At 39.1% G+C, this 15,818-nt stretch overlaps 1 protein-coding gene across 5 annotated transcripts in view; it reads right to left on the bottom strand.

Moving 5' to 3' along the window:
• Positions 1–523: 523 nt before the first annotated feature.
• Positions 524–15,818, bottom strand: part of MOB3B (MOB kinase activator 3B) — a 107,625-nt gene continuing 92,330 nt past the window's right edge. For all 5 annotated transcript variants that reach the window (XM_027784587.2, XM_027784585.2, XM_027784589.2 and 2 more), the window contains one exon: positions 524–5,101. Coding sequence is in view for 1 of the 5 variants with exons in the window: in XM_027784589.2 (XP_027640390.1) it covers positions 5,072–5,101 (30 nt within the window). In the remaining 4 variants the exon portion in view is untranslated. The remainder of the gene's footprint in view (positions 5,102–15,818) is intronic.

Consider the following 15,818-nt stretch of genomic DNA (forward strand, 5'->3'; position numbering starts at 1 on the left):
TAGTTATATATCCTTTAGGAATCAGGACAAAGGACAAAAAGAACAGTCCAACAAGCTGTAAGTCCATATGCTGGAGTTAGTTTCTGTCACCCTATTAGACCTCTATTTCCTTCTTGGGCAGCCAAATTCTAACCAAGGCTCTTTAGTCCTGTCTTTAGGAGATTAAACTTTGCTTTGAACTGGCTTCATCCTATTTACTTGTACCTTCTGTCTTGGATTGTCCCATCAGAAACCAGCTGAAGAACATGATGAAACCTATGAGTTACCCAGGCTCAACGAACTGTCAGGTACTAGCAGGCCAGCTTAACTAAAGAAAGGCTCTGTTGGTGAGAGGCTGGCCAGTTTTCATTAGTAAGACATTTAGTCAATTTTTCTTGATGTTGCATTGGTGCCAGGAGGGCTGTGAGGAAGCTGGTGCATTGGCAGTGATGGATCTCACTCACTTCTAAATTCCACCCCACAGTATGAAAATCACATGCATTTTTCTTGCTGAAGACTTAGATCCCAAATAACTTCACAATACTTCTGCAAGGTTATGTTTCTTTTATTCAGATTTGGATTTCATCGCTTCATCCACTAGGATTTTAAATTGGTGCTATTCTTTTAATGACTACAACAGTTAGTGTCGGTCCCTCTTCCCATACAGCTGAACCACTACTAAATAACAAACAGAACTCAAAGAGCTTAAGACACAACTGACACCACTGAAAAAAATGAACATACCAAACAGCGCTGATGCATGGAGAAGGAAAAGGAATCAACCACTTATTAGAAAGATGCACCCCCCAGAAACATTACCAAAATAAAAAAAATTATTCTGTGGGGAAGGGCAGGGAGTGTACGTATGCCCACACTGATACTTCCACATCCATACCCTCACCCAAACATACATACATACATATATATATATGGGCACACACACATGCATCGACACACATGTATTAGGCTGGGCAAGTTATTTTTTTTTTTCTCCAGGAGAATATTATTACAACACTTTATTATATTACGTCTGTCTTTAAAACAGGAAAACTTATTAAAACAGAAAATAAACAACTGCTTTAATAGCGCCAACTTATTTGGCTAAACCTTGAAAAACACTGCCTTTATATTTAGCGTGAAATACATGAAAAATCATGTTTAATCATTTTAGATTTAAATGTATACCACTATCAGGTTCTTATTACTCATTTGGCTTGCCTTGCCCTTGGTATAGTGTTCATAACTATTAAAAATGTCTTAATTTCTTCTAATATATAGGAAAAAATGCCTAAACACTGACTACTTGTCTATACTGGGTCCCCCAGTGTTATCCCCTTTCAAAAACAGTTCAAAGCATATTATATAATAGCAAGCATATTCCTGTTCTATACATAGTGCATCCTGTTTTGCAGTGCTTGCAGGTACCTCCGGCTCTCTTGCCTCTGCTCTTTCGAACAGATAATGCAAAACCAACCTTTGGTGGTCTCTCTTCTGAGGGCATAGATGAGAGGCGTCCTTTCTGGAGGCACAGAGAAGTGAGAAAGCTACTTTTTGTTGACAGCATTGTCCTTGGGGAAGGACAACTGCTGCTTATCAGTTGAAAAAAAATAATCCCTTTGATAGATCCTGGGTCTCCATCTTTCATAAAACCTAAGAGAGGTCACATAAAGATTTGTTTCATGTTACATTTGTCACCTCAGTGACACTAATCTATGTTCACACAAAGTAGAAGTCCATTAAAAATCCCTTATTACACAGACAATCATTGAAAGCTATTAAGTCTTTAATCACTGAAGGCAATTTTGGTATCACAGGAACCTTTCACTTTCTGAAGTGGACTGTGGTCTCAGTCAGCTAAAGTGATCCCTCTTACAGTGCCTTGAAGCTTAACACTAACAGCATCTCTAAAGTACCAGATTAAAAAAAAATTAAAATCCTTTTTAGGCAAGAAAAACTAAACTTGATTGAAAGATTAGAAAGGTCATTAAAAAAACGCCAAAACAAAACAACAAGCCCAAACAACCCCTTCTCCCCCCAAAATCCCAGAACCATATGAAATGCTGGAATTATTAGGAACAGATATAAGTGGTAAGATCAGTTAGAAAGTTCTTCTCATTATGAAATGGATGCTTCTGCATACAATCACATTTAAACTCAGTACTTGTTACATATCCTGAGGAGTCACACAAATCGGGACTTGCAATAAAGAACCAAAGCGCAGTTCTGTCCAGATGTGGTCCCTAGAAATTACTGATGAAGCTGGAATCCTTGAGTATGAGATCTAACAGGATTCTGCCCCTCTCTCCTCTATGAGCAGGGTTAATATGATACTTTTATGTAGTGATGCCACATTCCAGACATTGCTTTTATTGGGATATCACACACCAGGCACAGGAAAAGGAGAAATGGCATGAGATGGCCTGGCCATGGCTGAACACCTGTGCAGTGGAAGCAAAAGTACCTGTTGGGATGCATTTAGCCAAAGGCCAAACCCTGCCATTTGGAGGACATTTATTCATTTAGCAAATTCCATGTTCTTCCCAGCAGAATAAGCAACCAAAACGAGTGTATTTTGCACTTTGTTGTAGCTGGTTCAGCTCCTGGGTTGTAATGGGCCTTTCCCATTACAGGAATTTTGGCAATGTCAAAGACAAATCCTCTAGCATACAATTCTGCATTTCCCTCCTTTACCTCAGACAGTATGCTGTACTAGAAAAGGAAGCATAAGAGTTTCTGAAAAACAGTTTTACAAAAAAGGAAACCACTCCAACAGATAAATTTTGCATTCACAAATGTAATGCATTCACAAAAATGTTATTGAAAAATAATTCAGAGTAACTGGGAACAAATTCTGCTTCATCTTCAGACTGAGTTACAGTGAATAGACTCAAACATACGGTAAGTAGCATAATAAAGTGAAGAATATATTATTTTAATGCATAAAATGCCATGTTTTTCAATGTGTGTAGTGACTGATCTTTATGCACAAAATTTCACTCATTTGCATCTTCACGTGAAACTTTAAAATATAGCACTGCAGTACTGCCCAGTCATGAGAACACCAGATGGCAACTGAGCACAGTGAAATTCAAGAGCATTGTATCAGCCACAGTTCCATCTCCAACAGTGCAACAGCCCAGGCACTTTAGAGTAGTACAAGAAACCCTTTCTTATGCAATTCATATTGTAATTCCAGGCAGTTGTCACCCACATGTATCATGTACCTTCTTCCAAAGATTTAACATTTTTCATCTTCTTTAAAATGAGGCAACTAAGCTCAGCAATAGCTGTGTCAATGAATTCCACAAGCTAGATATATCCTGGAAAAGGGCCAGCAGGCCAGAATTTATCTGTGTGTGCATTAATTTCATTAAAGAATTAATTTCATTGCAAAGACCACTAAAGGAGGTAGGAACACTTAAGTCTATCCCCTTGAAAGAAAAGGATGCTGCTGCTTGCATAATTCTAAAGATGCAGAAAAGCCTCCACCATAGCTACACTGAATGTTCACAGACAAAAAAGCCCTTTGTTCCAGCGAGGATGCGATTATTACCATTTAGAAGCCCTATTTTAAGCAAGCAGGCAAGCCAATCTGAATGTACCACAATATGAGCTAGGAAAGGTTTGCTGTTATTCTTTACTGTCTGCTACCACTGTATTTCAAATGTTCCAGCCACTGGATACTCCACCAGATTTGCTTCTGATACTGTTTCAGAAGATGTAAACATACTTAAGTCACTTGAGAAGGCAGCAACAGGCTTCAGCACTTAACTCAGGAAGGAGTTATCTTTCACAATAACACGTGTGCAAAATTCATTAGAAGGCACAGAACACATAGGTGTGTCCACTTGATTTCCATTTATTCAGCTGTATCTCCCTTGTGATCTCTCAGTTAAATATTGCTTTATTTATTCTTTTTTATTATTATAATTTTTTTTTAGACAAAGCCTCTTATAAGGACATATTCGTCATAGAAGACTTGATTTACTGTAATGGATCCTTCCATCCTGTTCAGACATGTGTTAGTTAAGCTGGACCGAGTACTGGGAAAAAAATTTTGTGTTAGTCCATTGTGGAAAGCAAGCTGCACTGCTGGACACCATTTAGATGCAACAGAGACCTTCACTTAGGTCCTTCTGCTCTAGCCATTATACTACTCACCTTTACTGTGTTTTCCTCCCAGTTACTAAAATTAAATTTCTTTTTCCCTGAAAAGATGAAACTTTAAGGCAAATGAGGGATCCTTTTTCTAAGAGGACAGAAGGATAGCAAATTGCATGATAGATTGGTGTACTTCATAGGGTACTTCAGGAAAATGCTGACTATAGTTGGGTTTTTTTTATGTAATGTAGAGATATTGAGCAGATTCGCTGTCAGTCACAGTATGAATTCAAAGAAAAGACTTCACACTGCAGAGCTATGTCTGGATTCCTACTCATGTAATTGAGATCAGAAACTGTCCCATTGTCACCGGTTATGAGTCACAATGAAGAACAAACTGCCTGATCAGCTGAAGGATGTGGCTGTGTTCCTGGAACCACAGGGCTCCATGGCATTTGGGACTGGTGACCAAGCTTGGGTGCCCTGGTGAAGGGTGGAGACTATTAAAGGCTAAAAGCCTTTGCGATTCCAGATCATCAATATTCTGTGGCACTTAGGAAACAAAGTACATACCAAGAAACAAAAGAAAAAAACCCACAACGTTGCAACTAACAATACAGTTTTGTTTCAAAATAACTAATCTGGAGGCCAGCCAAGGGACTTGAATTTCAATAAAGCTTTAGCAGCAGGAGCACAGTCTGTCATCCTTCATGGCTGAAGATGTTCTTGTCCCTGATGAAGCAGCTAGAACTAATATGAAATTGATTCTTCTTTTTCTTAATAATCCATGTCACTCAGATGAGGTTCCTAGCAGCATATTCAGGGTTAAGAACCCTGACAGTGGCAGGAAGTGTTTGTGAAAGTAACTGTGGTTCCCAACTTTCCTGCTTTCATGGATTAAAAAGCAGGTTCAATCCATGAGGGCTGTCACATTCTTGAACTCTGCAGTAAGAAGGAAATTGGAGTTTGCATCTCTTTAGTGGGTAGCTTTCTAGTGACACATCCTGGTTGTCATCTCTTTCTGTAAAAAAAAGAAAGGGAGATTAAAAAGCAAATGACATTTGTTGTAAAGTGCGTGCACATGCCTTCCCCATTAACATTTCTGCATCTCTGCAAATTCATGTGATTTTATATGCCACCATGGTTCTGCTCCTCTCCATCATTTCAAGGACAAATAACCTAACTGCAATTAGCATGCAGCATTTTTTCATTTTTGACAGATTAATACCCTTTCTAATTCCCTAACTGTGTCAGCTAAATGGTGCTGCATCCCACAAAAAAGAAATAAATCACCTACAAAAGCAAGAAACCTTCTAATATAATGTAAGAAATAGGATTCCAATCATTGTCATTGCACCTGCAGCCAAGAGGAAACATCCTTTGCCAAGATACGATAATAGTTACAGCCAAGAAAATACATCCTTTGCCTAGTTATTTCTGCCACACATGGACACAAAGGGAACATGGACACAAATCTTCTCTGAAGACTTGACCAAAGCTGTGGCATTTGTCTCTAGGATGGGGTGTTGGAGCATTCACAGGCTCCATTAGGAATTTTTCGTAACTGTTCTCCATATAAACCTCCATATAGGATTTATCCTATCTGATTTACAGGCACTTTGATACAAACTTTCTGGTAGCTGGCTGCCCCATTCTGGAGAACTCTTTATATTTGCCAGCAGATTTTCTGGAAAGATGTATCAGATGGCCTGTCCAACATCCATTCACATGCAAGTCATAAATGTGTGTCGATTGCTGTCAAGGCTAAAGGGCTGATGCATCTAAGGGTCTCTACAGTTGTACAGGTTGTTCCTTTAGGTCCTGTTTCATAGCATTTCCAGACTGTACAGCATTTCCCTTGGAAAATCTGTTCAGATTTACCAAGTTACCAGAAGTTTCTGGAAGTCTTAGCTTGTTTGCATAGTTTGTTACAAGATCATTATTATCTAATGTAAACACCTTGCTGACAGTCTTGTAACTGTATCTTACCCTTGCTTAACAGATGCTTTCTCCACCTAGAATCCTATGCAGAATTGTAGCACTTTTTACCCTTTCCAGAGCTTTATTCAGTTTTCATTTCTAACTAACTGCATCACTTGTTATTTTGCTGTCATGCACATAACAGAATGGAATATTGTAATTCACAGCTGTTATAAAGACAATGGTAATTAGTACAGTAATGTATACAGTAATGTGTGATCTCCACAGTGATCCATACAGTAACCTGAACTAGTGGTTGCTTCTCTTCTAATTTGTTAAAGGTGACAAAAATGAATGTTCATGGAAAAACCTGTCCCTTTTCTCCTTAAATGTTTTGTGGTAGGTTTGTTTGTTTTTTGGGGTTTTTTTTGGCATTGTTTTGTTTTTCTTTTAAACAGCTGGAATTAGGATTATTCCTTCAAAGCAACAAACATCAAGTGCAGAATTTAATATAAATCAGTGCACTCTTGGACAGCTTCCTACTTTTTTATACATAAGTAGATACAAAACGCCTCTCTTTCTTCTTTCTCTGAGAGATCAGAAAAAGCATCTATGCAAGTACCGAATGCGGAACATATATAACTTACTACTACATCAACACCATGGTAACTAGCTCTGACCAAAGTAGGCATCTAGAAGCTGATAAAATCCAGCAACGCTCAGTTTGGTTGGAAGCCCTCAGGAAGCTCTTCCCAGAGAGGGAGGGCAGGGCAGGGAAGGGCAGGGGACATGAGTTGTGATGTGGTTTAGACACCAAGCAGAATTTTTACTGACAGGGCCTAACCCCGTTTCCAAATCTGATTTTCCCCACGGAGGATGCCAGGTGCTGCCCTGGCCAAGCTGCCTCCGCAGTGTGATGCCTGGCTTGTGGTGCCAGGCTTTTTGCTACAGGCTGAGGAGGTACACACCTTGCGGAGACTGATTAGCACCTTCCTCAGCAAAATCTGCCACAAGTAGAAAGGAGCTAAAAGACACTCAGCAAGGGAGTAGTCATTGCGAAAGCCTTTGTTTTCTTCCCAGATTTTAAATTACTCTTTTATTTCCCTTGTCTGAAGATTAATTTGGTGCTAATGCTTAATGGAGATTAATTAGGTGCTAATGATTGAGGCAGTGTTAATCTTTGCAGATGCTTAAATTTACACATCATCAGTGTCTGTGAGTCCTCCATACTGTACTGCCAATAATCTCAGCTGACAGATCTGGGACCTAAAACACCACCACCACAGTTCTTTCTGCAACTGCTGCTGAACAGCTATTTCTAGTCAGATAGTAGCATCTTACCCTGTTAGAAAAGCAGTAAACAGGGCAATGTGGACACTATTGGAGTCATTGTAAACTTGACCACCCTCCTCCAGGAGCACTGTGAGGCAAACTGCCGCCCGACAGAATAATAAAACATCATAAGCAACATGTTCAGCCTGTAAAATGCATCTCCATCCCTACCTTAAAGAAAAAATCGCTTCAGAGGCAGGAGTTTGAACATGGATAAATGTGTCCAGGCAAGGGAACGAGTAGGAGCCTTGGACAATCGATTCATGAGGTATAAACTAGAGGGCTTTAAACGCGTTTGCCATGTGAGCTTCAGCTATGTGCAGCTGTTGAGTGTTTCACTGCTCAATAGTCATGAAACGCGAACCTACCGTGCCATTCCTAACTCTTCTGTAGAGGCAGAGTTTATTATTGTATAGTAATATAAATTCTACCCAAGCCTCTCCCTCCTTTGATTTCTGGAAGTTTGTTTGGTTATGAAGTTATACTCATGATCCCTTACATCCACTGCCTTCCACCTAAATTATATTCCCCCCACCCTGTCAGGAGAATGCTGCTGCAAATGGCTTTGCAGTTTTCTCCCTGCTTCTACTGAACAGGCCTTCCATTCCAACACCTGCTTGGCTTTGGTTTTGGAAACGCTCACCAAAGTTGTAGTGAAAAAAATGTTATAAAACTTAACAAAACATCATCACCTCTGATGCGCAGAAACTTCTTCTGTATTGACCTATATTGTTATTGGTAAATGAAGGACACAGAAGTACAGACTATGTTCACACTGCACTCCTGCATATAAGTGCCTAAGGTTTTACTGATTTCAGCCAATGACAATGAACTAGACATCCTTTAAAAAAAACCACAAACAAACCCCAAACAAAAAAAAAAAATCAAAGAACAAACCACCCTGATCCTTACAACAGTGAATTGGTACATGCTTTGTGAGAGTGACGTAGCTCTAGTTGACTTTTTCTTAGAGGAATTTACAATAGAGAACAAAACCAAACAGAAAATGGTTTCTGAAAGACACTGATATAACTATGAAGCTGGCAAAGAAAAAAGTTAGCTTCACTCAAAATGCTGGTGAGAATGAGAGGAAAAGTCGTACCCACAGTGTGTAACCTTGGCCAGGCAGCAGCATGAGGCATGCTGTGTGCTGCAGAGCCCACTGCTGAGCCTTTTACAGACCAGACTGCTCCCTCTGAAATACTTACCTTTAAGAACTAATCCCCTGCTCTTCACAGAGCCTGCTGCAAAATCTCTCACTGATTCTGATGGGCACCAGGGAACTTAGCACATTGCCCCATTCCATTTAACTTAGTGGAGAAGTCCCCCTCAGAGATCTGGCTCTTAGTTATTCTGGTAGTGCACAGCCACTAGGTGAGTACTGGCTTTAACACAAACTCAAAGCCGAGTCATCTTCAGTGTTTATTAAGTCTTCCTAGTTTTGTGCTTCTCTGAAACTTTAATGTTCGTTTTAATTTGGAAAAGGTGCAAAGGTATGTTCTTGGCTAATAATTATCAATTAAAAGCACATAAGTGTACTACCAAACATGGGAAATGACAACTAGCTGTTGACTTGACTCTTCTGAGATGGCAGGAAGATGGAAATGCTGACTTTTTGGCTTATGGTACTACAATACCCAGCCCCAGCTGGATACTAAATGAAATACACAGGCTAGACAGACAAGTTAGAAAAGCAGACACAGAGACACAGGCAGGCATACACAAGCATTTTTAAAGGTCTTTAAAACTTCCAAAGTCCTTCCATGCTGACTAAACACCCAAAAATTTGTTAACAGAAACTCTCCATACCAGAGCTTTAGATACCAGGTGTGCTTCTTCTTTAAAACAAATCGCAAGAAATTTCAGAACATTGTTCCATCATTGTTCCATACTGCTGTGTTGAGACTTGTTCCTGCTCTCAATTTTTGACTACTTGTGAATTTGGATTATTTAGAAATAAATGTTGGTTTTCAAAGCCAAAATACAAAACAGAAAATAAAATCTGGACCTGATTGTGTGCTGAATACTCACAGAGCAGCCACTAAGGAAAATTTAACACAGGACTATTCTAAGTAACTTAAAGAGAAACATTTGCTATTCTTTGTCAGATCCTTAAAGTACTTTCTCACTTGCTGGAGTTAATGCTAACAAGCCACTTTCTAAGCACCAGAAATCTGTCTATTCTGTTGGTATTTGTGATTTCAGGGAAGGTTGCATCCCTTAACATTTTACAGGGAGTACCAACATAGTTTCCCAGAAAAAGGGAAAAAAGCAACACACACAGTCTTAAAAAGGTAATAAATATTTATTAAGAAAAGAATGAAAAAAATCCAACACCTTACAAGCATGCACTAGTAACGGAAGAAGCCTCTTTTCAACAGGACAAACCTACCTATGGGCAGATGCTGATGAAATCTGAATGTGTTATAAAGAATGAGCTCCTCAGCAAAGAATCACATTCTACTAAGAAAATAGTATTTCTATGCTTGTGTGAATCAGACATGGACTTGCCAAAATATAAGGCATAAAAAACAATCACCTTTGGACTTGCATTTAATGGAAGCAAGGTGTCTGCAGTCTGCCTTATGCAAAAGCTGACAGGAAAGCTGGTGAAGTGACATGAATAAATAGCATAAATCAGAGTATTCTAAAAGAACACCAGAAAGAAATGCAATAATAACCTTCACTAGAACCAGGGCTTCTTTAAAGATTAAAATCCTTGTTCAGTGCCTGTGTCTGACCCTTACTTCTTATTCCCCAAACTGCAGCAGAGCAGGGCTTGCCATTTCCCCTCCTCACCTCCTCTTACTGCCAGCTGGCAAGCTTAAGGATGATGTGACAACAGCTTCTTTTAGCTCTTTGACGTGGTTTTAAACATGGTGAAGGTTTAGGATGTTGATATAAGTGTCTCAGCAGAGAAGTGGTTAGAAGAAATGTATTACCTCCTGGTGGGTAGAGGCACCCTGCCCAGAGGTACCCAGCAGCCTGGAAAACCTGACCAAGTAGCTGACAGCAAGGAGATGCCAGGAAAGGACACCATGCGCAATTCACTTGTCCCAACTTATGGACTTACAGAATTCAGCCCTCTATGTAGCCTATCGTGTACTCATGTCTTCAAACACTGCACCCAAAAAACCAAAGCACTGCCCAGCCTTAGCCATATTTTTACAGTTAAGAAATTTAATATCTGTGTAACAATCCTTAATCCTTGTGAATAAATACACAACGTTGAGCAGGAAGGCACCACACAAACAACCCTTCTGATCTGATTAGAAGGCTGCACTGGAGCAGACACACACATCACCAGGACATACCTTTCCAAACCCAAGGGGAATACCCTATATACACCGAGAGGCTCAGTGATGTACCTGTGGAGCCAGTTCAGTCTTTTCGTTGTTCAGCTCAGAACCACTGAATAAGTGGATGAAGAAGCAAAAGGTTTAGAAGAACATTTTCCATGCGGTTCTTCAAAGCACAAATGGCTACGACTTCTGTGACTCTTTTTATTTACAAAGATTTCAACAATTGATAAATAATCATCATGTGGACAAAGTTCTTCGTATCCTGGTCAAAAAGACACTGTTTCCTATGGAATAAATTATGGTCTAAGATCCTGTGCTGCATAGCTATCTATATTCAGCTATATTCATAGCTAATTAACCAGGATAGGAAAGCTGAAGCCACATTTGTAACAGTAATATAAACTGTAAAACAAAACAAAAAAACCCAACCTTTTTTTCTCTGGAATTTTTAGTTAGAGCCATGCCCTGAATCTTCATTTAGAAACTGTGTTTTCCAAAGTTACCAAAAAAAAAAAATAAATTCTCTTCTTCTTTAGTTGCCCCTATCTCTGTACACTGACCTAAAAAAAGAGAGACTGGTAATTGCTACCCAACGGGCATATTGATCATTTTGGTATTTCCTTTGTTAGGTTTCAGGATGTCTTCAATGAATGAGTCTCAATTACCATGATGGACTAAATTAATCTCTCCTACAATCAGTTTGGCTTCAAGGTAGTTATTTTGAGGCTAAGTATGGCCTGATAATAATCTTAGTTGCTTATTCCTGAATTTGTATGGTTATGTTTGCAGGACACAGGCAAACCCCTGCAAATGTAATCCCTTCTCATTGAATACACAGACATTTTATCAACTGACTGTAAGCAGGAGCAGAAGCAGTAAATTACAGTGCGAAATGCACCTGTTAATAGGGTTAGATCCAGGTAGATATACAGAACAGCATTTAGATGACTGACTTGCTTCAAGGCATTGTATTGCAAAGAGGTACTTCCACCTTCTGTATGTTTTTGTCTCCTGTAATAATAAAGTAAAAATCCTTCTCTGGTTGGTTTTAGTGTATCTTACCCTATTAAATGGACTTGAGATGTGCTGCTTTTGGCACTGAGGTCACGCAGAGTGAATGAGCAAATGGTAACACTAACTCTAGTATAAAATTTTGCAGAAAATTTACCAGGAGACATGTTAGTTCTCTACTGTGAAGTGCAATTTTGTTGCATATAGTAGTTATTTTTCATAAATAATTATATACACTAACAGATTTATTTAAATGGTAAAAATAGTAAATACATATTTCTTTTTTTCTTCTTTCTTTTTTTTTTTTTTTTTTACAAAACTGCCAAGTTTATGAGGTGGCAGTTTTTTTCTTCTGGCAATTTGAAAAACTGGACTTCATGTTTCTCAGTTTTCTAATTCATGTGGGTTTAGAATGACTAACAGCCAAATCGAACACTCAATAAAACTGAGTCACTCAAGAAGTACTGTTAAATTATGAAAACACATCTTTTTAGTTAGGTGGAATAGCTTTCCTGAAACTTCTGATGCCAGTTAGATTAGTGGGTTAAGCCATTAAGTGTTACAGAAAGGAAATTACAGATATTTCTTGAGCAGTTATCTGAAATTTCAAGTTGGTTTTGTTGCCTGAACTCGCCAACTACCAAACTCTGATTTAATTAAACCAGAATGTGCACAAAGTTTAGGTCAGGCTGACCCACCCTCTCAAGTCATTAATGCTCAAGTACCCACCATCTCAAGTCATCAAAACTGATGACTGAAAGGACTTCTGATCAAGGGAGTAAGTTTGGGGAAATAACAGATAATGATAAGAACACTGTTATGTAAATTATGCAGGAAGAAGTCACCACATGAAAAAAGTTCTGGCTGCAAGAGGAGACAAGGTGTTGCAATCACCAATTTGCACTATAAGTAAGAAGCTTGTAACCAATTCTGTGTGTGAATGACATGGATATGTGATGTTCTATGCAAATACTGTACTGTATACAGTGTGTACCCTGGGGTATGTTATGTGCACGTTAGGAGGAAGGATCCCCCATGCACCCAGGCTGCAATAAACCAATGTTGGCTTTCTAAACTATCATTTGGTTTTGAGAGTTTTCCAGGTTATGATTTTCGGTAACATTTTGAGTTCTAGGAGATCTCAGGTATTGCTGCTGGTTTTTTTTAAAGCAGTCTTTCATTTGTGAAGATTGACAACACTCAGTCAGTGTTGCCTCCTTGTTTCAGTCTAGAAGGGGCAACTGATCTGCATCATTCAGAGAAGCACAGGATATACCTAAATTGGGAAGACAATATTTCGTCAAAGAGGATGGGCATCAGTAGTTCTCTCCATAGTAATAAAACCCAGTTGAGATGCTAATGCAGATAGGACAAAAACTATCTAAAAGCGTTACAGGAACCATTGTGGGGGAGTTCCCACCACACTTTTTGCAGTGGTGGTGAAAAAGCTTTTTCCAGTCCCTGCTTGCAGTTAATGTGCCTTCCACACAAAGCACAAACAGTAAGGACCCCTTTTGCTAATAGGTTTAAGAACTAGTGTAAATAGACCCATACACATTATAGATTCAATTAAACGCTTAACAGTTTTGCCTGTTTCTGATTCTACCTAGACAACGTATTCTTTAGGGTTTTTCCTTGGTGGAGCACAAACTGCAACTCTGATTCACATCAGCTACAAGTTACTAGGACAGGCAGAGTAAGGTATCACGTTGTGGTCACTAAGGAGCAATTTTGGCTCTGGTTCAGCTTAGAATTTAAACACGAGGGCAAGCCCATGAGCAGGAATCTCATGTGAGTAGTGTAGAGGAAACACGTATCCATTATAAAGCAAATAATTTGAAATTCTTGTTTCATATAACAGCTGACCTGGAATGCCCCTGTCATTTTTTTGTGGTTTTACAACCACAATTTCCTTTTACTGCTCTGCTTTTCCTCCTTGTTGCTGTGAGCAAGCCAGCTACTCCCCACACATACTAAGCTAGCACAGAGCAGCCACCTATTGACTAGGCAGGATTCACATTAACTCACCAGAAACTCAAAATTAATTAAATATTTATGAAAATATTTTTTTGTGTGTCGTGTCTTTTCTGTTACATCAATCTCATTGGAGTTGACTGTAAAAAAAAAAAGAAAATAAAGAAGTGCAAAAGTATCAGATGGATGTTATTTTGCAGTTAGTTTCTGCTCTTTTAATGTTTTTCAAAATTGAAGATATTTGGAGGAATAAGTTTCTTCAAAATGTTCATGTTCTCACTTTATTCCAAACAGTTAACTATAATTGTTTTTATCTTGTATTAATAATATCTTTGAAGAACAAATGTGTTGTGGAGAAGCCCCTTTATATAGGAGAAGCCTATAACTTGAATTGATGTTAAACTTTAAAACAGGACTTCGGTGGTGTACTTCTCACCACAAAAACAGATAATCATGTCAGAGCACAAAAGCGCAGAGTGGTTAATCCAGAGCACCAGACAGTACCATCCCAAAACCTCTGATTAGTTGATTACACACAGAAAATTGTCAGTAGGGAAGACTGTCTGTCCTCCTGTTCCAAGCAGAGCATGCTTGGGTTCAGTGCAAGGAAAACAGTGAATGTGATGAAAATAATGATTAAAAACATGCATGCCAGAAATTATTTACTGAGAAAAACTGACACTGCAGTGCATCTTACAACTCTTTAAGAGTTGGAGAATCCTGGTTTTCAGCAATGTTAAGTCCTAGTGTTCTCATTTCCCACCCTGACTTCTTGCAGGAAATGGAGGAGATGGAAAAGATGACATTTACTTAGCTACCACTAGTTTCTTGTTCAGCTGGTGGTCACATCTATTAACTGAGACATTCTCATCATTTGTGCAATGTAAAAGAAATTCTTTTGGATATTATCACCATATCTCTTGTTGAAATGGAAAAATTGGACTGAGGGCAAGGAATGCTTGGTTTCTTCTTCTTCTTTTTTTTTTTTTTTTTTTCCCAAAGCAAAAATACTGCTGACTAGTTGGCAGCAGTGACAAGCTTTGTCTGAATGGGGACTTTTACTAAAGTGATGACCAAAAGGAAAAGAAAAAAAGAAAATTATACCTACTTTAATGTTGGCTCAACAAGTGTTTCATTTTTGGTAATACCCAAACAAGTAGTAAGTCACTACACCACTTTGGGATGAGTAACAGAATTTGAAGCAACTACAAGCAACAAGCATGTATGAAAACTAAATTCATATTGTGAATTGTACTTGAGAACACACAAATATCTACATCACATGCTTAAAGAGAGCCAGTGATATGTCCGTCCATGTCTGCGTTCCTGCTCCCCGCAACCCCCCACCCCCACCCCACCCCCACCTCCCACTTTGGTTATTAGTTCCGCATCTACTGGCACATGTAACCGTTGGGTTTTTTGTTTTCTACAAGGCACACAGTAAATATTTAGCAAGTGAATTTTGCTATAGGAAAGGCCGATAGTCAATTCTATCTAATAGAGGGCATGGTGTGCAGTTTTGTGGGAGGATGGACAAAAGCAAATCAGAGAAACGATGGGGAAGCTAGGTGCCAACTTCTCCAGAAGAAGCTATTTGCGTTGGGCCTGCCTGTTCTTACCAGAGTGGCAGGGGGCTGGCAGCTCTCCCTCTGAATGCCCCAATATCAATGCAAGAGGAAGCAGAAAGAAAAGTTTTTCATACAGAAGCTTCACTTAGAGGTTTTTTTTTTATCAGAATCTGTTAAAGATCAGTTATTCTTCTGGAGCATCAGCAGTATCTATGACTCTGAACAAGATTAAACCTTAAATGTTCTTTGCCTAAAGTTTCAGCTATCCAGACAGCACACAGAACTCGCTAGGAATTTTAGAAGGATAAAAAGTCGGAGATATCTTTAAAACAATGCATTAAGATTCACAGAATCATAGAATGCTTTGGGTTGGAAGGGACCTGAAAGACCATCCAGTTCCAACCCCCTGCCATGGGCAGGGACACCTTCCACTAGACCAGGTTGCTCAGAGCCCCATCCAACCTGGCCTTGAGCACTGCCAGGGATGGGGCATCCACAGCTTCTCTCAGCAGCCTGTTCCAGTGTTGCCTTGTTGTCTGGCTTCTTATAAGTGCTATAATACAGGACACTTCAGAAAGATCTGAAGTGCTGTACTTTGATGTCAATGAGCAGCAATACAAAAGTAGAATTG

Source organism: Falco peregrinus, chromosome Z (assembly GCF_023634155.1).
Source record: "Falco peregrinus isolate bFalPer1 chromosome Z, bFalPer1.pri, whole genome shotgun sequence".
Classification (NCBI taxonomy): Eukaryota; Metazoa; Chordata; class Aves; order Falconiformes; family Falconidae; genus Falco; species Falco peregrinus.